Raw genomic sequence first — 24684 nt, forward strand, 5'->3', positions numbered from 1 at the left:
TGTGAACAATTTCTATATATACATACATGGTGTGTTGTATATCCATTGTTTTAGGTAGTCCTTTTTATAATCATAATTGTCCACAACAATTATTTATACAAAACCAAAATATGAATTTAGTTTAGATTGTCCACAATAATGATCTAAACAAATCCAAAAAAGAATTTAGTTCACATTTGTATGCATACATATAACTCATATTCAACCACTTGCTGACAACATCGATCCATTTGCTATTGATCAATCTAATAACTTACGTGGTTGATTATATTATTCAAAACTATGAAGGTCACTACGTCTAGGTGATTTCACCGGACCAACCTAACTCATTTCACCGGTCAATTATGTTTAGATTTTTGTCATTAAGTAATCTCTTAACATCTGTCGATGGTTTAGATCTCTAGTATGGAAAAGGTGTGTGAGGGCCAAAAATTGCAAATAAACACACCTCTCACCTTCATTTTTTTAGAAAGCCACGTATCTACGCATCTACATCTGTATGTCACTAGAAATAAAATAAAAAGTGACATTAAAAGAGAATGTTTGAGATTAAAAAATGGAAAAGGTGCGTAAGGGTAAAAAATTGCACATAAACACACCTCCCACCTTCATTTTTTTAGAAAGCCACGTATCTACGCATCTGCATATGTATGTCACTAGAAATAAAATAAAAAGTGACATTAAAAGAGGATGTTTGTAAAAAGTCCAAAAATTTTACATACTAAAAACCAAATGAACTTCCTCTCTCTTACTGTGTACGGACACTGCAATCTGCAATTTATTGCAGCAATATGTGATTCTGTCGATGGTTATATGTAACATTATATGTGATTCTGTCGATGGTTTAGTCAGGGTCGGAGTCAGTGCCCATTTTTACTTGGACTATGGACTTGCACTGAGACGAGCACTGCCAAAAAGTAAGTACTGAAGTAGTATTTTTTAATTTTTAATTTTATACATTATTATTTATATTTTATAATTATTTATTTTATATTTTATTGTAGATTTGGACGCACCTATAGGAACTCCCATTACTTTGGGAAGTTTATCAACTTGTCTGTCCAAGACGATGGCTAGTATGATCTTATTTAGTCAACTAGTTGGTGGACCAAATATTTGTCCTCCAATACACGTAGGAAAGTTACAGTTTAATAACCATCACTTCATCGATAAGATCAGACCCTGGTTCGAACGAGTGGTATATGGAAAGATAACTAAGTTCCGAGCAATTGGTAAAAACAAAAAGTTTATTGGCTCAACAACAGACCTGAGTGCATCAGTCATTATAGCAACACATGAACAATTAAGTAGTTTGTTATGTATTTAGTTTAATATAAAATTTTAATTGATTTTATCTAATATTATATATTTTTTGTACTATAGACGATGCATGCAAGACATGGAACCTATAGCTCTGAATGTGTAGGGAAGTGTGGAAATAACTTACGTGGTTGATTATATTATTGATCAATCGAATAACTTACGTGGTTGATTATATTATTTAAAACTATGAATGCCACTACGTCTAGTTGATTTCACCGGACCAACCTAACTTATTTCACCGGTCAATTATATTTAGAGTTTTGTCATTAAGACCACTCCCGTCAGTGACTTGAGATGGGGTGGAGCATATAAGACAAAATAGGAAGCAATAAAAATAAAACAAAAATGAAATTACCCAACCCAACCCCCAATTTTAGGGCTTGTCAGCCGGCCCAACCAAAAATGGAGGGCAAAGGACACATGTCCATTTTCCATTGGCTCCATGTATTATTATTTTTATTTTTTTATTTACTATTAATTATTGATTAATCATTATTTTATTTAATTATGTACATGTTTTAGAATTGTATACTATAAATATGAAATGTAAATATTTTAGATAATCAACTTTTGAATATTTTGAACATTGTGAATTATGAAATTTTTATTACTTTTAGTTACTAATTTAATTTGTTTAATTATTATTATTTTTGTCTTTATATATCATTTCAAAACTCATGTGAATTATTCTTCCAAACATTCATGTGAGCCCCTCTTCTGAAAAATTCACGTGAACTAGTTCATTTTATTTATGATTAATTGTTATTTTTTATTATTTCTTTATTATTTGCTATTTTTTTATTGTGTTTCATTTTTTCTATATATATCCCACTAACCATGCAAAACTTTTCACAAAATATTAATATAAAATTTATGAAAAAGAAAATATTGGATTGGGTTGGGTTGGGGTCACTGATGATGGAAGTAAAAAAGTTGAATTGAGTGAGGGTTGTATATGTGGAGGATGGAGAAATGAATATTTTATTAAAAAGTTGATTGGGGTTGGGTTGGATGAGTGTCACGGATGGAGATAGTCTAAGTAATCTCTTAACATCTGTCTGTGGTTTAGATCTCTAGTATTGCTATGTGATTCTTCAAGTTACACTGTGTTCCTTCACTACATTTACATTTAAAGTTTTTCGTAATCTTGAAGGACAAGAGAGGGTGTTTTGATTAGACCGTCGCAAGTTTGGTAATCGTTCCAATGTGTATGCCTTTGTTGATAGTTGTGGAAGCTTAAAGCCAAGTGATTTTAAGAAGCAGGGTGTTTTGATTAGACCGTCGCAAGTTTGGTAATCGTTCCAATGTGTATGCCTTTGTTGATAGTTGTGGAAGCTTAAAGCCAAGTGATTTTAAGAAGCATCTTAAATCTGCATTCCATAAAAAGCATCTTAAATCTTCATTTGATAAGGAATTTGTCAAATTAAGAACAACCAGTAAATTATCATTAGCACCATCAACCTTATAAATGACAAAATGAATTAACAAACCAAATAATGCTAAAATGCATTACACAAATGATGATATGTTGCATAACATTTCCCTAGCTAATTATTATATGTAAATAAGTGAAAGAGTAAAATTCAAAAACATTACAATATTTGGCTAATTTAGTTAAAAAATCATCCAATGATTTCTCATTTGAGATAATTTGAGAACAAATTTAAATTTCATAAATGTTGGTTTTTAAAATGGAAGGATAGACTAAAATTTCACAAAACTTAATGATTTTTTCTTGCAATGTCTAACCTTAGGTTAAAACGTTTGCATTCATCTTCTCCTTCAACCTCTTATGTCCACCTCCATCATTCTCAGGCACACTTCATCTTCTCTCGTCATTGTCTACTGCACTTTCCTTGTCCTACGCTGACGCCATCGACTCCATCGGCTGGTTTGCCTCCATCTACATGTAAGAATTTGAATTAAAAATCAACTACATACCTATACTGCAAATATAAAAAAATTAAATAGAAGGCTTAATCTCACTGGAAAACGTGTTTTCGGTTGCCCTTCGAGATGCTCTTAGCCATTGGAAATAATCACTCATCACGACTTTTCGTCAGTTAGCCTCCATCTACATGCAAGAATTTGAAATAAAAATCAACTGTAAACTAATATTGCAATTTAAAAAATATTTACAGATGAAGACTTTAACTCACCGGTAAATACATTTTCGGCCTTTTCTAAACCGCTGGAAACGTATTATTGTTGCCAATTGCCCTACCCATATGCTCTCTCCCTGTAGGCCCTGTAGCCACCACTAGGAGTGGGTCGATACGATATATCGTATCGAAAACGTTGTATTGTTTATCGTATCGAAAATATCGATATGAAAGAATTTCATATCGTTATCGTATCGAAAGTTTCGATATATCGAATTTAATTCGATATATCGAAACTTTCGATATAAAAAAATTTCATATCGTTATCGTATCGATATTTCGATATATCGTACCGAAATTCGATATATCATTAAATATCGATATATATCAAAAATTTCGATATATATCGATATATATCGAAAATAAAATATCGATATATCGAAAATTTTCGATATATATCGTATTTTCGATATATATCGTATTTTCGATATAAAACGATATATCGCGATATAAGAAAATTCATATAGTTATCGTATCGAAAACTTACGATACGATATCGTATCGTATCGAAAATTACGATATATCGAAAATTCGATAATTTTTCGATATTTTTCAATACGATACGAGCGATATATCATTTTTTCGATATTTTTCCCCAGCCCTAGCCACCACACGTATACCAAGCACAAATAGAATGTCATAATGGTATTGGTATTTAAAGAAAATGTTGTAGCTTTTGGCATTCTTCATTTTTCTTGGGTCAATATCATTTATTCTAAATTAAATTAAATGATTCATTATTTTTTTAACCTCTCAAATTATGATACTCACGTAATCGCAAAATTTAAAAGTGCATAATACAAAACCGTTTTAACCAATTATGCAAAAACCTTTTGACTAATATACCAATTATGCATAGGGTTTAAAATTCAGTTTACCAGAGCTACGTCTCAATTTCAATTTTCATTATCTACTAATTATTTTACTTCTAATTTATTGGTTAGATTTGGAGGGGATATTTCTACAAATCTACAAATTAATTGGTAACCGTTACGAAAGTAAAATAGTGGGAAGATTTTGTAATGTGTTATAACTATTATATTTAACTCAAAACTTGTAAATATTCAAATTCATACTCAGAATTCTTAAATATTTAAATTAAGACCAAAACTCACATTTTATATATGTGTAAATATAATTACCATTTAATTGTAATTAATTATAACTAATTAAAATGTGCATAGTTAAGCACACGAGTTTTGGTCCGTCTTATAATCACTCGAAGTTAAGAAGGAAAGCTAGTTGTCCAACAAATCTTCTCAGTTTGGTTGCTCCATTTTCTTTTGCCTATGACCAAAAGCTTAGTTGTATTTCACGATCAAGAGTTAATTGAGTTAGTGATGATATGCACATAATAATATTTGCTTAAATTTAAGGTTTAATGTTTAAGAACGAATTTATGTTATCCTAGTATGGTTATATACAAGAATCTCTATAATCTTTGTGTTGTGAATGGTAGGGAAGAATTGGTTTAGCATCATTATATAGAAAATTCATTTTGGCCAATCCAAATAAATAAATTTTATATACATAAAATAGAAGATGGTTAGCAATATTTACCGATTTTGAATTTTGAAAATGTTAGCTTTGAACTTGAATTGTACAATTTGTATAGTTTGACATCCATCTTTATATTGTACTACTACTAATTTAAGTTGGAGAAAGTTCCCGAAAGAAAATATCGAGTTCCAAAGTTTGGCTAAAAGTTAAAGATTCCATCAATTTAATTAATCTCATGATGAGCCTCGAGTTGGCCTCTAAAGACTTTATAATTAAATTTAAATATTCCCAAAAATTGTAAATAAAAAAGGTATTCGAGGTATAATCTTGTAAAATATTGTAGGGAATCCTTTGCAAATCTCTTTATTTATATGATTATATCTTGACCTATGTATTAAATTATCCAGGCTTGTTTCTTTTAAGGGAGATGTCTGGCTATTGCTACTTTATTAAAAGAGGGTAGTAGGAAATGAATATTACTAGATACATCTCATTTTTCTGATAAAATGTTCGACACAGATAGTACTTATTAATTTAACATACATACACTACATTTCAAATTTTGAATTCTTAATTTAATTCAACAATTATTTATTGTAGTAGTATGAGCAAATGTAATTTTCATATATAGACGAGGGCGGTGAGTTTTTTAGGCAAGTAGATATTTTGCATCATTAATTTGGGTTAGGTAAGAATCGTAAAATACTAGGAGATGTACTATTAGATTATATTACTAATTAAAAAAAATAGGATAGTGTTTATTGATTCATTCAAATCGAGCAAATGCTCATGTCAGATGCTTGACCAAACCATCAAAAAAAAAAAACAAAAAAAAAATAAAATAAACAAATAAACAAATAAATTTTTAAAAAAAAATCCTTGACCAAACCATCAATTACAACTTAACATAACTATTTTTAAAGTATAATTTCTTAAGGTTTTGAATGTGATAGCACCTAATGTCCCTTTCAATAAATTATTCTTAATTACTGTATAGTATTCTATCATAATCATCTGATATTGAGTGGGTTAAATAACTCCACTTGGTAATATACCAGAGTAATTAAATGTGGTGGCCTGGTCTTCCAGTCCGAATAAATAATAATAATAATAATAATAATAATAATAATAATAATAATTACTTTACGTGATTTGAGTACTATATATTTTTTTGTTCTGGTTGACAAGGTATGTTGAGTTATGTTCGATGTAAAGTGAATTTTGTAATAATAATATTTTGAAAAAAAGTTCAATAGTGTATATTTGCAATGATGGAAAAGAAAAGAAATGAAAATCTTTTACTCTTGTTTCATAAATGGGAATGCTTTTTATGAGAAAAAGAGCTAATAATGATTGTGTTAATGGAAGTTGAGCTGGTGGTTGTTGACCCACTCTCTTTGTTCCTGCATTTTCTGCTTATCTAACATTTTTTTCATTTAATTGCATATACGTAGAATTCTTTTATTTAATTTCATAATTATTTCGTCCATACAATAAATAGATGAGGAAAAAAATTAAATTACAATTAAAATTAGAATACTCAAAACGAAGATTAAGCAATTGATTTTAGTTATAATTGGTTTCAAAATAAGTTAGTTATAATTGGTTTTAAAATAAGTGGATACTTATCTGGTTTCCTAGTCAACAACGATGAATCTAGTAGGAATATTCCCTTAATCTAAAATAAGAGTTTTATTTTTTATTTTGGTAGTTCGGTGAATAGGAGTTTCGGCTTATTATTATCATAAATGTTAAGATGTTTCAAAAACTCATTTCACTAATATAATCGTATTTAAAATTATTATATATATAAATGGGATTTATATTTTATTAACTTTTTTCCACCTATTAATCTTAATATTTTTGAAAGTTAATGTCAGAAAGAAATAAAATAACTTATAATGATCAAAATAACATGGAGTATAAAATAAATGAGTTTCAAGGATAACTCGCCTCCTCCAAATGAATGTATAGAAAAAAGACCTTCAGTCGAAGGATTAAGCAATTAATTTGGTTATAAAAATGGAATGAGAAATTATAAATTGATAAATTGTGTGAGACAATTAAATCGACTCAACAGATCAAATTCTCTCTATTATTTTACGAATATCACTTTAATTGAACCGCCATAAAACATCAATGCGCATTTTATTATAAGTACTACATAATCTGAAAAAAAAAAAAAATCAGAACAATACGATTTTCAACATAAATGTTAATAATTGTCAATTGTAATGGTATAAGGGTAATAAGCCAACAAGATTAGAGAAATTATAATATTCTATATTTTTAAATACTAAAAACACAACAAATAATATTTTCTTCATTCTTAAAATGGCTGGGACATTTATTTTAAACATAAAATTTAAGAAATTAATGTTTAACAATTAAAGTGAAAAGACAATTGAATAAAGTATGAAATGAGAGAAAAAAGATGCCAAAGAATAAAGTTGTTTGCCAATTATCTTAAAATAGATGGATTACTTATAGCACTCCCAATGAGTTCCCTTAAAACTCCCTTATTTCTCCCTTATTTCTGCCACATCAGCGCCACATCAGCACCATAATTTATCCCCAGTTTTTAGCCAACTTTTAGCCAACTGCTCCAATGGTTCTTGGTCGCCTGGGGTTGATCCGGGGGTGTCGAACTGGGGCCGATACACATCGTCGGCTGGAGAGGGCATTCTGCCGGCATAGTTGAAGTACGGAGAAAGTCTCCGCGCCGGAGGAGTCTGCAAAGGAGACGGACCCGCGTATGGAAGTTGGCCGGGAGGAGAACCCATCGCCAACAACGAGTGCATCCACTGCTCGTTTGCTTCATCCATGTTGGGAATTTGTGAACTCGACTCTTTCCCCTTACCCTTACCCTTACCCGAGCGGGAATTTTTCTTCCAAAAGCTCATAATTTGATGAAGATTGAAGATTGGGAGAAGAGATTGAAAATGGAGAGAATGAAGATTGTGGGTGATGAATGGAGGAAGTGGAGGAAATATTTATATGGGTGGGATTTAAAAATAGCCGTTGGCCGAAAAAAAAAAAAAAATTTAAAAATCGCCGGATTATCGCCGAGCGTCGCCCACAATGGCCGGCGATCGCTCGGCGATAATCCGGCGATAAAACGCCGGTTGGCGTAAAAACGGTAACTTTATCGCCGAATTATCGCCGTTTTCACCACAACGGCCGGCGATAATCCGGAGATGATCGGCGATTTATCGCCGGATTTTCGCCACCCCCATTGGGAGTGCTCTTATCATTACTATTTTCAATTAATAGAAATACTGAGTTAATGCTCTCAATATTGATACTTAGGTAAAAAGTATTATAGTTCATCTTTTTTATTTTATCTTATTTAAATTTAAAAGGCATTTTTTTGTCAATGCATCTTTATTCTTCTAAATAATACTCATTATGTCCTTTATTATTTGTTACTAGGTTTTTTTCATTCATTCGTCAATATTTTTCATACTTACCTTTTATCTAATTAGATCTCATATTACACTAATTTTTTTACACACATATTTATAATATAAAATTAATATAAATATTACATTACATTTCACTAATTTCTTTTATAAAAAATTTTATATTTCTTAAATCCAAATCAAGTTTATTTATACTAGTAATAATTCATGTAGGAAGAAATGAGATTTGAGTAATTTACAAAAAATTAGAAAATCCGACATAAAAGGAAGTCGACAAGCAACTGCACCCCACGAACCCCACCACCCCACTTCCCCCAATATAACGACAAAACTAACGGAAGCAGCAAACGGCGTTAAATGCAATAATAAATCGCGGGCCCCACACGTGACCCGCTCCATTCCAAACCCTAATCAAATCCGGCGGCCCCTTTTCTCCTTCTCAATTCCTTCTCATAATTACAAAAATATTAATTTAAAAAATACTTTCTCTCCCTTCTTTGATTCATTCACGCGTCCCCTTTCATTTTCATTTTCTATATATACACACCATTTTCTCTGTCAGAAACTCAATAGTTTATAAATTGTAGAAAAATTAGAAATTACACAGAGAAAAAGAAGGAAAGCATCCTCCCTTATTGAGGAAGAGGAGTTGGCAAGAAAAAAAAATTCCTTCGAAAAGAGGGAAAATCATTACTCTTTTCTATCTTCTCCCCAATTTTTTCCACACAAATTCTGGGGAAATCACTTCTTCATCTCAATTTCAATTTCCCTCTTTCGATCATATATTCTTGAGGGTTTCGTTTTTTTGGGGCGTTTGATTTCCTTTTCTAGGGTTTCGAATTAAATGGGTACGGAGGTTTTATACTCGCCGGATTTGTTAGCCCAGCGGCTCCACGTCGCTCCGCCGCCCTTCCACCGCCGGAAAAACAACAATTCGCAGGGGAATTTGACGAATTTGATCGTCAATCGGCGGCCGGGAAGCAACAGCAGCAACAACAACAACAATAAGAAAACTTCTCCCAGATCCGAGAAGAGAAAATCCAACGAATCAAAAAAGGCGACCCACGGCGGCGATGCGCGGCGGAGAGAGGTCTCCGGCGGGCCGGCGGCGGGGCAGGTCACGATTCTGCGGAGGGGCCAGTCGCTGAGCTCCATCGCCGCGAAATTGAACGGCGGCGAGGGCGGCGACGCGAGATCCAGGTCGCCGGCGGCGGCGGACGATCTGGCTCCGGAAATGATGCCGAAGCCGATCCGCCTATCGCCGGCGCCGCTGCCCGACATGTACGCCGGGACCGCGTTTGCGCTGTCGCCATCTCCTCGATCTCTACCTCTACCTTCTTTTTTCAACAAGAAACAACAGGATTTCGTCAAGATCAATTCCGCCGATGATCCGGCGACGAGGGATCTGCGCCGATTGCTTCGACTCGAGTGAAACCCCCAAAACTCCGCCGGAATTTCTTGTTTCTCCGGGGTGATTTCGCCGGCGGTCTCGAGCTCTTGCCGTAGATATTTTTTTCAATACGGGCGAAAGGAGTTGTCGAGATCGATCCGGATTTCAAGAATTCGAGCGGGTTAGAAGCGATTCGGCGATGAAATTGGATGGATTCATATCAAATCTCTCTAGGGTTTTCAGAATTTTTTTTTTCCTCTTTTCTTGGGTTTGGTTATTAATCTTAATATGTAATCTGTTTATGTATGTATTTAGATATAATCAAGTGGGATTATGACTGCTTTTAAGAAAATTAATTTAATTACTAGCTGATATCTAGAGGAATATGCAGAAATGGGGTGTGTGTGTGTGTGAATTTGTTAGATATGTAAAACTATGTATTAGCGTTTATGCTATTATCTTAGTTCAGCTGTAATTTTTCCTTCTCTTTTTTTCCCTTTTTTTGTAATGAAATAGTTTGCTTTATAGCTTTTGTATAAATAAAAATCCTATCTTTTGTGTATTTCTGTTTCTCCCTCCTTGTTCCATTTCATTTTCTCATAATTTGTAAAATAAATGAAGAATGATGCAAGAAGATGAGGAAATGTGGTAGGTGGAGAGGGGGCAATGAAATGTCAATTTCAATTTTATAAAGACCACAACTTGCAACTTTTTATAGGAGCCAAACGTGACCTAACAACAAACGTAGCACCGTCTGCACCGCCCTATTGCTTTGTGTGGCTGTTTTCTAATTATAGCGTGTGGAATAATTTAATTACGTTGTTGAAAGGGCTGATTTATTGACCTTTGTTTGGACCGCGTTTGATTCCTTTTTCTCTTTTTTATGAATAAAAGATAAAGGTGTGTTTATTTACTTTTTCCATAGTCATGTTGTGTGATTCTAAAATTTTAGTACTACTACTCTACTAGAGTAATTTAGTAAAATACTCCCTCTGTCCAACATTTGGAGTCACTTATTATTATGGCTCGGATTTTAAAAAAGAGTTGAGGTGTGTAATAAATGAGGTGAGATGGTAGAGAGTGTAATAAACGAGGTGAGATGGTTGGTTGAAAGTGGATTCCTTTTGACTTTGGATTTTTATTTTGGTTTATTTTAATGTAGATAAGATAATGACATTTTGATGTAATTTTAATAAAAAATGGGGTAAAATTGTATGATCAAATATGGAAAATTCTAAAAGTGACTCTTAAACTGGGAAGGACTTTTTTGGCAAAAAGTGACTCTTAATCTGGGACGGAGGGAGTAATGTCAACGAGTTGCATGGTTGGGTGGGGTCCATGAATTCCTAATATTTTTAATAATTCCTTGATAGGAGTATTAATAATTTGTAATGAAGTTTGAACCAAAGCCCATATTGGTTGACTTGGTCTCCCTCAAGAAGAACTTTCGAGTTTCGAAATATTGGAAATATTAGCGATGAAATATTGGAAATTATAATCTAAGTAATAAATTTATTTATGCCCATATTGTATTATGTTATTAATAAATAAAAAGTCACGCAATATTTCCACCTAAAATTGGGTTGGCATAAACTTTAGTGGCCTAATACGTAATAACCATTGATTTTTGTTTGATTATTGTGTTTACCTAATTTATGGGAAAGGATTTGTGATAATTGTGGACGTCGTAATCTATCCATGGTGACGGTCCATCCAAGGAGTATACGTTTGTATCTATGTGTAGAAAATATCATATAATAGTGAAATTAACTGAAGTTTTGTTTATAAAATTTGTCTTATACAAATACATGACCGAAGTGTTCATAATCTCACTGGCATTTTAGAATTTGACTCATTGATGATGGAACATGGAAGGAGATAAGATATTGAAGAAGATAGAACTGGGCTCCTCGAGAAACACTTCTTTCTTAACTCATTAACCAGTATTTTTCGATACTTTATTTTCTGACACATTATTCTCTTTTCATTCAACTATTAAATAGTACTACTACCATTTTTCAAATTTCGTGTCCAAAGTAAACAACTTAAGTAAGGCAAGACCGAGATTTTACTTTTTAGGCTATCGAGTTCAAGATGAAGGTGTATAGTCCGAATATTATGTTTACTTATCATTTGTATCACATAAAAAGACATAATATTGTAGTTATGGATTTCAATCCTACTTAAAATTGATAGATTGATCAAAAAGAGGGCTACGGCTGAAGATATGAAGTCCGTCATGAAATGTGCTAGCCCATTATCAAGTTGATTGATTGTTTGACACTAGAGATGTCAATCGAACTCAGAAACTAAAGAATTGACTCAAAAAAATAAAAATAAAGAGGATTTCTAACTGATAATTTCTAGCCCAAGAACAATTCAGCCTGATAGACCGGAACCAAATAGACTGGCCATATATCGGTTTAATTTGAAACTTATTGAATCGAAGTGATTGACTCCCTAATTGCAACAAAATAAACAACTAAACAATATCAAGAATCTCTCAAAGACATCCGTTTGGAGAGCTTAATCATAGACGACTCATGAATTTGTACTTGAAAATTACGAGTTCAAATTCCCCCTTTCACTTGCTTAGCACACTTCGCTTACACTTTGTAGTAGTGTTTAAAAAATAAAAATAAAAAGATCGAGTTATAAGTTGATTTAAACATATCTTGATGATTTACACATAATCTTGAAACATTGATCACCCTTCCGAAGAGTAAACGCTAAAGTCACACACAAATCCCTACTTGTGCCTTAAGCTCATCACAAAAAACACACACTAAACACTACAAACATGAAAAACATTGAATAATTGTGAATCTAACATTATGGTTAGTTCAATGTAAACTATATCATAAATTATTACTATTACATTATTCACAAGAAACATCAAATACAAATCCTTTTGCCAAGAACCTCTTTTCTACACATCCATACATGAAAATTCAAATCCATCCTACTTAATCTTATAACAAATGTAGATCACTATTTACTAGTACAACAATTTCAAGAATCTAACTCATTTCACTTTCCACCCACTTTTTTGAAGAGCAAGAAGAACTAGACATCCTCACAAACCTCTTTCTCAACTTGCTCCAACTCATGCTCTTTCCACCACCATCTTCAACTTTCACGATATCAACCTTAACAATGTGATGATCCGAGGTCCCTTTAGAGGAGACGACCGAGTAGGATCCCGGGACGAACGCGTAGCGCAAGCCTTCCGACCCCAAAATGTAGTCCACACGAGTGCCGTACTTGCAAGTCCCCTGCACATCTGATAAAATGTTGTTACAAAATTGATAGATAGGTTAATCAAATTAAATGAAGTTTTTGTATGTTGGCTTACTTTGGCCTTTGGCAATCACTACTACTGGTTCACATTCCCCTGCAAAATGTTTGGAATCTGTGTAGCCTCTTTCCTTCAACAAGTTGGTCACTTCAACCTTTGGAGTAGGCTTCCCCAACTCCTCATAGTACTGTTAAAACGCGGGAGTTATAGTCATTTAAATCACGAAATTTGACGTACGTTACAAAATTAAAACTACTGCAAGTGTAGCAATTCCAATTAGAAAAACTTTTTCCACCCCATTTAAAAGGCTCAATTTGCCATTCTGGTTCGCCCCAACTTAAAAATCTCAATCCATTTTCACTTATATAAAAGTGGGACATATTTATTCCACTAGTTACACATTCAATCAATTCTTTATAACTTGTGTCGAGTCAAACTGGGAATTCTGAATTGGGACGTAGGGAGTAATCGACAAGGATAAATTCGATACCTTAACGATGTGGTTCCACCTTTGGGAGGAGTAATCCGATGAATCAAGAGAGTTGAGGCCTCCTGCAAGAAAATGAGGGGTAGTTGAATGCATGATGGCGTTGATTTGCTTCATTCTCCATGTCTCATCAAGATGATCCAGCTGTGTGCCGTACACATTCACCTCTCCCATCCATGGCACCTCCACCGTCGCCTTTATCACATTCCTGCCCCAAAAAATTCAAGTTTTACTTAGTTCTAGCATGCTCAAACACCAAAGCACGAAGTTGAGCACGCCACAATTTCGCCCCTGCCCAATCACCAGGCGACACGTGGCATTCCTTTTCTATTAATTGTTAAATAATCACGAAATATGAAATGTTTGCAGCTATCCGATCCTTCCATTTTCCAACGAATTACACGCTGATGTGACAACTGGCTTAAAAACACATGAATAAAAGCGCCTAATTAAGTTCAAAACGATGCTTTGTCCACGTGTTTTAAACAAGTTGCCACATCAACGCGTAATTTGCCGGGAAAAAGGGAAGGATGGCATTATTGCCAGAATTTCATCTCTTGTGATTTATTTAATAAATTAGTACTACCATTTTTCATTTTTTCTTAAATTATTAGTTATCTTAACGATTAATATTATGTGCAGCGTTTAAAAGCACGTGAATATAAAGTGCAAGTGCTCAACTTACGCACCTGAAATCTTTGTCATCGCATATCCTCTCTGCTCTCCACTTGGTGATCGGCCACCGCGAGAGAAGGGCGTTCCCGAACTCGGGCGCCCAGCTCTCCGCGAACACGTAGCTCATCCCCAACGCGCTCGCCAGGTCCGACAGCGGCCTCATGTCGTCGGCCTCATCCGCCTTCACATCCTGCAAGCACAAGATGTCCGCGTCCACCTCCTTCAGCACGTCGAAAATCGTCCGGCTCCCGCACAAGGCGGCCGCCCCGTCCCACCACACGGGCGACCTCATGGCCGAAGCCGCGACAGCAACGGTGTTGTTGAACCGGAACGAGCCCTCCATTGATCTGTCCTGCGCCAACGAGATCTCGTTTTCGGGGAGATTTATCGAGACCTTATTAGGCCTCAGTTTCGCGAATTTGCTGTCGTCTGAATTGTTTTGTGAGTTAAGTGGAGAAGACTGCTTGAGTATCCCTTTTGGGGACTTGAGGGAGTCCCCGTCTTCTGGGACGGGAACGGCCGTTCTCTCTGGCGCTGGGACGGCCGGCGCCAGAGAGAATAGGGCGGCGTTGAACGTCGCCAGGCGGATGAGCCGCGGGCCGCGGTTTTGATTTTGGTAAAAATCAAAACTGCGGGTCGGGGCCAGTTTCTTTCTGCGGCCGAGGCGGCGGATGATGACCCTGGGGCGGGGGCGGGGCCGCCACATGAACCAGCGGAGAGTGGAGCAGAGGCGGCGGAGGCGCCGGCTGAGGACGTAGAGCATGTTGGAGACGTGATTGGTGCATCTTGATTGCATGAGACTAAAATTTAAAAGGAAAGGATTTATTGGGGAGTGAAGATTTTATTTATTTTTTGTGGGGAAAATGGTGGAAGTTGAGATGGTATTTTTCAGAAAAAAGTGCATCTTTAACTGCTCCAACTTTAATATACACTGAAATTTGTTGAGGTTGACAAATGTGTTGTTGTCAAATGAGATAAACAAATACTACCTCCAATCAAACAAAGTCTCAATATCATAATTTGGGATATATTCATCATTATATGGCTCATTTGACATGCATTCTGCTAATTCATTTCCTCTTTATTAAAACCTATGAATTTATTAAAACCTATGAATCTTAGGTCTCATAAAAGTAGCACATTTTGGGATTATACAGATTTTAATATACAATTAATAAAATATAAGAAACAGAAATAAAAATTGATTTAAGTATTATTAGGACATAGAGAAAAAATATTATAAAAATAAAAGTTTCAATTTTAGTGGACAGATCAAAATGATAAATTTTATTGAATGGAAGGAGTAAGTAAAAGTGGGACATACATTATATTCTACTACTAATTTTCACCACTCACGCTCTTTCATGTCTCAAAACTTGCACCGAGTAAAAATGAAACTTTATTTCACGGGCGGATTAAGTATCTCATATGAGATGTAACTCTAATGACTATGCAAGTCTTACAAGATACTCCACTAATTGCTAATTAGTTTTAGATACGATTTTGTGAATTTTTATCATAGTATCATAGTAATAAATCGTCGACTACGCACTGAAATTGTAATTGACAAAGTAATCTGAGCCAAAATAAAAAATTAATTGAAATATTAATAAACAGATGTCTATCAAAATGATGGGTGTGATTAGTCAAACTTGCTTTTTTCATGACTAAAAATATTACTACTACAACAACTCCCACCTGTGTAAACAAGACTTTTTAGATGGTGTTAGGAGATATAGAGCAAGAAAATAAGAAGCACTATTTCAATGAGTTAGCTAAACTCCATTGTACTTTTGTGAATGATTTGCTAATGATTTGTCCATGACCTTGATTTTTTTGCCCATTGAGGTCAGCATCCAGCCTAATTGATTAGGGATTGAGTTGGCTGTCTGAAACCATGAGTTTACACATACTCAACGTGTGAATATGTTTAATTTAATGTATATATGATATATCTATGGTTGTTACTCATGTCAACAAATTACTATTATCAAATTTGGAGATAATGATCTATGACATAGAGTTGTTAATTTTTCCACTGCAGCCTATCCCTGGGACTATAAAGGTGTTTGACAAATTTAATTTAAATCTATCATCAAATAGGAGAAGAATTAATGAAGCTCAAAAAATAGATTATAGTACAGTTGTTCTAATCATGTAAAGAAACTTTGGATTCTTTTTCTTTCAAGCTACACTAGACTTTGTGGGAGGGGGATTAACAAGATTTTTTATTTAAATAACTAATAAAATTTGACAATTGTTACACGCTTTTGGTGAATAGAAGGTGAAATATTTATTTATTTATTAGTTCTTTCAATTTCACACTTGTTGTAGCTTAACTAACTTAGAATACATTAGTTAACATATCTTATGGTAGTGATGGCAAATTGATAAGTGATATACCATGCTGCTATTTCTTAGGCACATTATATATATGCTAAAAAAGATTTGAATAATCAATCAAATAAACATCCATTTTCATTCATTTGGTTATTTTATCCATTGTAGTGATTCCATACTATGAAATTTGAAAAAAACTGCAAATTATCTCAAGTTAACAAATATGCAAAATGAAGGTAACCCTTATGTATCATCAAACATAGAAATGAATTCTTCACAAACACAATCAAGAATCATATAATTTGGTTTAATTTCACAAAGATCTCCCAGACCCCAAGCCATAAAGACATAAACACAGCACTGTGATAAAGCAAATGAACAAAGAAATCAAGAAACTCCTCCTGAAAATGATCACAACACAAAAAACAGCATAGTATGATATGAGACCATCAAGAAACAGATCAACATTTGAAGCCAAAACTATCCCTACTTGAATTTATAAATATGTTCTTCAACCGAAGTACATGTCCCGGTATACATAACACTCGCGCCACGCTATTATTCGAAAAACGAGAAAAAATATGGTAACAAGTATCATATACAAACCAGACTCAAACACAAGCTATTTGTTTATTTTTCTCTTCTTGATTGTGTTTTTTCCTTTTCTTTTTCATGTTTGGGGTTGTATCCACACATCCTATATTTATTGTCACAGTCTAACACGCGTATTATGAGCAAACTCATCTTATTACGATATTAAAACTTTAAGGGAGAGCGTAACGTACAGAGACACGTTGCAGGATTGGGCCCCGGCAGGAAGGGCAGTCCTTCATTCCCTGCTTCTCATGGAGCTCGTTGCACATTGTACAAACCACCTGATGCGCACACGGGAGGAATACCACGGACATCTCCTCGGAGAGGCACATCACGCACTCCCTCTCACGCTTCACACCCCCGCTGAAGCCCGTGGCTGACACCATTTTAGAGATGTAAGAGATGGCGGAGTCTTTCAAGAGAGGTGTGTCTCTGATGTCGGTAAGTTTACTGGCATAGCTCCCGTCTATACCTCTTCTAAGGGCAGCTATCTTGGAGAAGTCGGTCTTTAACCTCAGCTGGGAAATTTCTTTTTCGAGCGCTGCTATATCGTCTTTATACTTCTGTAGATTGTTTTCAGCTCTTGACTTGATCATATCCTCGTTGGATTGTGTGGAGACTTCAATTTGGTCTCTTTCTTTTTTCAATGAATCGACTTGCGTAAGCAGTTCACACTTTGCTTTTTCCTCCTGATTCAACTTGGCCTGCAATTTTCATCGTATTCATATCATCATATGTTCAGATTATGGAAACTAAAGGTTTACACAAAATTGCAAAGCCAAACATCCAAACATATAGCATTAGCAAGCAAGTTTATGTGTAACAATGGGATCTATGATTTCGGAATTAGAACTGTATATACCTCAACTTGATCATGTACATCTGTGGCCTGCTTTAGTTTCTGCTGCATTTGTGTCAATCTCAATTTCTCCGCCGAGAGCTCCTCTTGATAAACGTTCTTCTGCTTCTCCCACGACTGAAACTTCATCAGGGTCTTCTTCTCCCTCTTTGACACCTCTTGGCAGCTCGCAGCTGACTCTGCAGCATGTAACTTAGCAGCTTCCATTTCCCGCCTTAATGAAGAATTCTCAGCTTCAAGACGACGAACAGCTGCATTAGCTCGATCTACTTGGCTGCTCGCTTTGCGTAGAGCATTCTGCATCTCCAAAAGTTTTTTCATGGTGTTCTCCTCTAATGTTTGCTTTTCTTTCTTCAGCCTCTCCACATCCTCCTTCTCCTGCCTAAGGGTTTTAAGCTCGGCTTTGTCTTTACCAAGTCTTCGTGCAGCTTGCATGACCCTCTGATTCGCCCACTCTGTCCATTCTTGGAGCTCATTTTCCAATTCCCTCACTCTCGGGACCAGCTTTAGAATCATCTCTTCTTTCCTATCCTGGGGGAGCCACTGGCCGAGAGACTTGTCATTTGACGAGCCAAGATAACTACAATTGGCAGCCTCAATGTTGTAGCTGATTGGCATCGGATTAGCAATAGTTTTGGCAGGGAAAGACAGAGAAAGCTCCGTATCAGCAACTGGTAAAGAAGGGGAGACGTTGACTGGCACCAAAGGTAAGGCAGATGAGATACTCGATTTAGGCAACAAAGATTGATCAATACCTTCCAGCTCAAATGTTGGAGCTGAAGTGAAAGCTGTAGTTGTTGGAAGATTACTACTCACATTCTCTGGAGTGGCTTCAAATCCGACTCCCTGGTTAATCTTGAATGCGCCATTCTTGGCATTTATGCCTGTAGACTCCGCCACACCCTTAAGTTTCTTATCCAAGACTAGACCATTAAAACTGCTAAGCTTACCAGCTCTAGACGCACCTTTAGAGCCATACGTGCGGTACTGTTTCTCAAAACGCATTGACTTTTGTCGTAATATATATTCCCTTTTGGTAATCGCAGAAACTTTCCTATTGCCAATAAACTTCTCCTCAGCAGCAGTAGAGACTCTTGTTGCAGAGAAAGTTTTTTCACTAATATTAGACGTCGACTTTTGATAATCTTTATCTGGAACAAGCCTGCTTGAAACAAAAGAGCTATTTAGCTTCGAGTTAGGCGGACTAGTTATCTCAGGTGCCTCTGATTGGAAGCTATGTCCACCGTGAACTGAAGCCAGGTGAGCTGCTTCAGATGGACAGTTATGAGCATACGGCACTGAGGCGCTGGGCTTACAAGGAACTACTATGTTACTATATACGGAGCTTTTGAGGTCTGATCTCAATTTATATTGAGCAGAAACGCAGGGGTTCATATTTGAACTCGTATCACCAAGCATGGCACAAGCGTGCGACACATTCATATCACATATCAATAGACACCACATTGTGTCCCCGGTGCTAAAGCAAGGTCTGACCTCTCTCAGAAGGCACACGAGCTCGGCCAATATATACTTCTCCATCTGCTGCATATCCTCAAAATAGTGCTCCTTAGAGGGGTCAATATCCTGCCCACTTTTAAGGAATGCAAGTGTGTTATCCACTATATTCGATACAATGTCCTTGCACCCGTACCAAAGGCCAGACCTCAAAATAGCCCTAGTTGCAACTTCTTCACTATAACCACTAGCAATTATTTTCTTTACAGCACTCTTGAAAATTGTGTCCAAATTGCTCAAAACAAGCTCTTCTAGCTCGGATTCTGTAAAGTCGCTCCAATCAGCATCACGGAACTCATCCACGGATGCCTCCATATCCTCTCTAGGCCGGCACAGGCCTATCTCAGATCTATACGACTGTCCAAGGTCGAGTTTCAAAGCATGATCCGAACTATCTTGGTTTATACAACACATATCACACCCATTCATATGCCCCCGACTCTCATACTTCTCAGCTGAGAATTCGAAGCTGGTACATTCATTCGAAGGTAAAGGGATGACCTTATCTGGATCAGCCAACGGAGGATCAGCCCGGAATTTCCTCTTATTCCTACTTCCCTTTTCTTGCACCGTCATAACCGGCATTTGACTGGAAGTACTGCCACAAGCCTTTGCAACCATTGATGCCATATCTAGTCTGCACAACAAATGTTTTCAGCACTTTGCCAATTCAATCATCCCATTCATTCCCTCTGAAATATTTCCATCTTCACTTACATAGCATAATAAAAACAGGTTTGATGCTAAAAACCATCAAAGAATAAGCCAATAAACAAGAAACCATTCATCATTACATTAGCAAAGAAGCCCAATCAATACAGATTTACCACCATTCAATCCAAAGCCAATAACATGAATACAGAACCAAATTGCCACTGATTTCACTCACTACAAATACTACTCCTAAGAAACAAAATCATCTGCATCGAGAGACACGTCAATAACAAAAAAAGACATAGATTAATGCGAATTAACATCTTCCCAATTTAACAGAATTGCAATTTGCACAGATCAATACAATCGGAATTGGGGAAATCCCACATCAAGATTATCACAGCAATAAAGATTCAATTTTTATACATATTGTGAAGGTCCCAGAAAACAGTAAGATTCTTTCATAGTTGTTGGGATATTTGCATCATCGATTCGTACCGATTGCAGCTTGTGAATTTAGGGCGATCGAACGATGGACAAATCTAGGAGCATGGGATGTGAGTGGAGAGATTATGGATGGATGTTTTATTCTTCCTCTGTTTTATTACCTGTTTCAATTGCTCTCTCTCTTCAGTCTTCTCATCTTAATTCCGTAATTAATTTTTTATGAAATCAAATAATTTATCATTTTCATTTCCATTATTTTTGTAGGTATTAAGTTAAGGTGCATCGCACGTGACTCGTGTTCACAAATCACACATGTACACGTGTGAGTATGATATTTATTTACTCAATGAATAACTTAGTAAGAGAATTCTAATATAATTATAAACTTTAAGATTATATTTTAAAAATAATAGTACTATTTTAGCAATTAAAAATTTAATCACAAAAATCTTACTTTAGTTATTACGTCAATTAAATAATTATAGCAAATTTTCTTGATACTACTATTTTAGAAGTCATATTCTTTACCTTAGAATCATATTACAAAGAACTATAGCCATATTAGTAATTCAAATGTTCTAGAGCTCATATTAATTCTGTGTACTATGTGAAATTTAATATTTATAAATTTTATTTTGGATTAATAATTTTATTCTTTTAATTATATGATTGCATAAATTACCTTAAATTATTGTTCACATTAGTTATATCTCAAATCTATGTTAATTACTAATCATAACCAAAGCCACATTTATTTATTTATCGTTGATTATGGAACATCAGAGTTTTGTTCTGCTGCGCGACGGATTGTGCGCGACTTGTAGGCGACATGACACACCAATCGCCATCCACCCTTTTCCTTTTATATTTTATAAATAATTCTGTTTGTTTTCTATAATCAATTCTGATTTTTGACTTAGTTCTAAATTGTCAATTCATTTTTTTCTTCTAGCAGTAAACACTTGCACAACATTAATATTTCATCACAGACTCTAACTAGCCACCCACTAATACCCATGGTATTTCACCGGCATAAATAGCCTTGCACCCTCTGTCGTCGCCATCAGAAGTGTAAACTCACATTCGTCCAGCAATAGTGCCCCACCCGGAATCTGCACGATTTCTACTGGAATTTCTCAGCACTGTCAAAAAATCGAATCGCAATCAAAACCCTCCGGTGATGCGTTTCAATGCCTCATGGCATCTGGCGGCAGCACGTACGGATTCAGTTGCCCAGCTTCGATTATAGGGAACATGAGGGGATCTTCCCCTCAACTTCAGACTTGAATATTTCCTCGTCTTGCTTGTTGGTACTCAATCTTCTCAGCTCCGGATTTGGGAGAAGCAATTTAAGATCATTTAATTTGGAACGGCAGGGGTGCGGGAATATGAGAGGAATTCTAGAAATTTCTATGCATATGTTGATGAAAAATTGCATGCTACTTTCTAGTATCAAATAGGAATTTGTAAATTTGAAATTTCAATTGGAATGCAAGCAATCAAATTCCATAGATAGATATAGTGAAATCAAAAGAGAGAATGGAGGACACGATGAATAAGAATAAATTGAAGGACAGAAAAAATAAAAATAAAAAAAGGAAAGAAAACAAGTTACCGAAATTCATAAACAGAAATTGCTAAAAATCAGGAAGTGAATCCTACGTGGAATACTAGTCGCTCACAAACGCTTAAATAAGGTGTGCAGCAGATCTTTTCTCTGGAACATCAATTTGTCCGCTATTTAAGTAAGCACGACATTAATAGAAATCCTCCATTATTACAAAATCAGAAGAAATTTAGTTAAATAAATAAACAAAATTATTATAAAAATGTAATGATAGTAGGTAAATAACCGTTCAAATTATGGCCTCCAGCGACAGGTATACGACGTCGTAAAGGTTCATTCAGAGCAAAAACCCATCGTTTTTCTTTAACCATTTCTCCCCATCGATTTTCACAAGAAATTAGAACACATCTGCCAAGGAAAAATCTGAGCTTTCAGCGAATAATCACTACATTTCTTCGATTTTTAGAAATAGAGTCAATCGATTGCTTCATTTCTATCCGATTATGAATCTTCAGTTAGTATGCAACAAGAGACACATCAAATTTGATCCGACTTCATTACTGTATTGCTGGTTGGTGTTGGTTTCTTTTTCCGCTGATTATTTGCATGCGAATTGATGTTACGTCTTTTCGAATTCCGATTTTATGCATCTGAAGAAATTTATCTTCATTGTATTTGTTGAATTGTTGTGATTCGCTGCGTTTTTGTGTTGTGCATTGATGCCAAATGCTACTATAAATTTACAATCTAAAGTTAGGCATGGAGCTGAGCTTGAGCTTGAATAACATCTTTTACTGCAGGCTCGAGCTTGAAATAGACAAATAATTGTCGAATTTTGAACTCAAACCAAGCTCGAGCTTAATATCCAACTTCCTAGTGTGGCTGAGCTTGATTTAAAGCTTGAATTTGAGCTGAATCCCACTGTAAATGTCGTGAACAGAGCTCAAGCTTGCTTGTATTCGGCTCGGTTCGTGTAGAGCCCTGATTACACATGATTTGTGATTGATTCCATTTCTGACTTTTTGAAAGTGTCATTTTTCTGATATGTATGCTGCAAATTTTGGTATTAATTGTGCAACACAATCTACTGTCAAGATGACTTAAACAGAAAATTACTCTATATGGTTTGTTCGGCTTATGTTGCCATTGTTCAACGTATTTTGCAGTCTTTTTCAGGAAGCTCAGAGAGTGTTCAGCCTCAAGTTTTGAGATTGTTTATACGTATGTTGCCAAGTTGAAAATTCAATGTGGCTATATACGTGTCTGTGGGTGTGTATATGATGTTTGCTTTGGTTGTCGTTAAGTGTTACTTTATTACTCCATATTATATGCGAAGAACTAGAGAAATGACAATGTGATGGTTCCAATACCTTGATATTTTGCTTAGGTTGGCTACTTGTGTTTTGGAGATTGGAGACTCGATCTAGCAATAGGTTACTGCTATCAGCTCAGTTTCTACTTGTTAGGTTTTATGGTCCTGGTCCAGTTCTGCATATTGTTTAGGTTAATACGCTTTGAGGTAAAACCTCAAAGGGTAGTAGGAAAGCTAAGTAGTAGTATAAAACTTCCAACAACTAAGTATAGATCTTCTTGCAAAATGAGTTCGGTGGTGAGGTCTGTGGCGGGGATGTCTTTTTTGGTTTGGGGCTGTCAATTCGGAAAACCTTCTGTTTCCCTTGTGATTCGTGGGAGCTCTTGTGGGACGGGTTCACACTCTTATTAGTTGGGAACTCAATGCTTTGGCCTAGCTTTTTGTGTTGATTTGTTCTACTTAATGAATTCGATGCATGAATTTCCTCATACAACTCCTAAGGATTCAATTAAGTCCATATCTTTTGTTAAGCTTTCTTAAGCCATATTCTAAAGTCTAACTATCACCAATTTCTTCGAATTGTTTTTTCTCCAAGGAAAGCTTGAAAAGAAATTACCATCCTTGTGAAAGGATTATTCACTGAGATGGACGAACCAGCTAAACCTAGCTCAAGCCCGAGCCGGAGCAAACTATTTTCGCAACCACCAGAACTGCAATGTCAAACAGCTCGGAGAATGCTCCTCTGTCTACTTAACTCTACAGGTGTGTGCGTTGTTTGTGAACCGGTGGCTTAAGAAATGGTATGAACATCCTTAAGTTTGATTTTGCAGGAGTGTCTTCTCAGTTCCAACAGAAAAGGTATGATTATGTTTAGTTATTTTTGCAGCAAAATTGTTGCATATTTCTGTTTTAGATATATCAAAACTCTGATTAAGTGTTTCTCTGGGTATACTTAGCTATTGTTTTATTCTTTTTCCTGTGCAGAAGTTCAGTTCATGAAAGCATGCAATAGTGGAGAAATAACTGAGCAGAGTAGAAAATAAGTTTATTTATTCGATTTTGAGGTAGAAGCATGTATTGATTTATTTCTTACTTATGTTTATAGTAAGATCATATCAGCACCAATTCTGCAAAGA

At 35.4% G+C, this 24684-nt stretch overlaps 2 protein-coding genes and 1 long non-coding RNA gene across 8 annotated transcripts; 1 reads left to right on the top strand and 2 right to left on the bottom strand.

Moving 5' to 3' along the window:
• Positions 1-12635: 12635 nt before the first annotated feature.
• Positions 12636-15240, bottom strand: LOC125221826. Of its 2 annotated transcripts, none has more exons than XM_048124104.1 (4): positions 14272-15240; positions 13586-13790; positions 13153-13282; positions 12636-13080 (listed from the first exon to the last, which is right to left on the bottom strand). In XM_048124104.1, the coding sequence occupies exons 1-4, from the start codon at positions 15051-15053 to the stop codon at positions 12818-12820; spliced, it is 1380 nt and encodes a 459-aa protein (XP_047980061.1). In that variant the 5' UTR covers positions 15054-15240; the 3' UTR covers positions 12636-12817. The 2 variants fall into 2 exon arrangements, with proteins under 2 accessions (XP_047980061.1, XP_047980062.1); XM_048124105.1 differs by having other exon boundaries at positions 12840-13072.
• A 1543-nt stretch (positions 15241-16783) lies between these two features.
• Positions 16784-20859, bottom strand: LOC125223521 (putative E3 ubiquitin-protein ligase RF298). 3 transcript variants are annotated; one of them, XM_048126701.1, is made up of 4 exons: positions 20649-20834; positions 18054-20205; positions 17383-17895; positions 16784-16998 (listed from the first exon to the last, which is right to left on the bottom strand). In XM_048126701.1, exons 2-4 carry the CDS (start codon positions 20196-20198, stop codon positions 16891-16893), a joined length of 2766 nt encoding a protein of 921 aa, XP_047982658.1. In that variant the 5' UTR covers positions 20199-20205; positions 20649-20834; the 3' UTR covers positions 16784-16890. The 3 variants fall into 3 exon arrangements, with proteins under 3 accessions (XP_047982658.1, XP_047982657.1, XP_047982659.1); XM_048126700.1 differs by having other exon boundaries at positions 16786-16998; positions 20721-20859; XM_048126702.1 differs by lacking the exon at positions 16784-16998 and having other exon boundaries at positions 17065-17895; positions 20721-20859.
• A 1671-nt stretch (positions 20860-22530) lies between these two features.
• LOC125218091 lies at positions 22531-24661 on the top strand. 3 transcript variants are annotated; one of them, XR_007175874.1, is made up of 4 exons: positions 22536-22807; positions 24144-24310; positions 24379-24406; positions 24533-24661. It is a non-coding gene; the product is annotated as an uncharacterized LOC125218091 (long non-coding RNA). The 3 variants fall into 3 exon arrangements; XR_007175873.1 differs by having other exon boundaries at positions 22531-22807; positions 24144-24406; XR_007175875.1 differs by having other exon boundaries at positions 22531-22807; positions 24149-24406.
• The last annotated feature ends 23 nt before the right edge of the window (positions 24662-24684 follow it).

The sequence above is a fragment of the Salvia hispanica genome, chromosome 4 (assembly GCF_023119035.1).
Source record: "Salvia hispanica cultivar TCC Black 2014 chromosome 4, UniMelb_Shisp_WGS_1.0, whole genome shotgun sequence".
Lineage (NCBI taxonomy): Eukaryota > Viridiplantae > Streptophyta > Magnoliopsida > Lamiales > Lamiaceae > Salvia > Salvia hispanica.

Bases quoted from the DNA above. Each gene is read 5' to 3' on its own strand.
- LOC125221826 (XM_048124104.1), bottom strand. From the start codon at position 15,053: ATGCAATCAAGATGCACCAATCACGTCTCCAACATGCTCTACGTCCTC. The intron at 13,283-13,585 runs GTATCGAATTTA...GCGTTTTAACAG, and splicing joins GGTGGAACCACATCGTTAAG to TACTATGAGGAGTTGGGGAA. The intron at 13,081-13,152 runs GTAAGCCAACAT...ACATTTTATCAG, and splicing joins AGTGATTGCCAAAGGCCAAA to ATGTGCAGGGGACTTGCAAG.
- LOC125223521 (XM_048126701.1), bottom strand. From the start codon at position 20,198: ATGGCATCAATGGTTGCAAAGGCTTGTGGCAGTACTTCCAGTCAAATG. The intron at 17,896-18,053 runs GTATATACAGTT...TGAAAATTGCAG, and splicing joins ATGTACATGATCAAGTTGAG to GCCAAGTTGAATCAGGAGGA. The intron at 16,999-17,382 runs GTACGTTACGCT...GATCATTTTCAG, and splicing joins CAATCCTGCAACGTGTCTCT to GAGGAGTTTCTTGATTTCTT.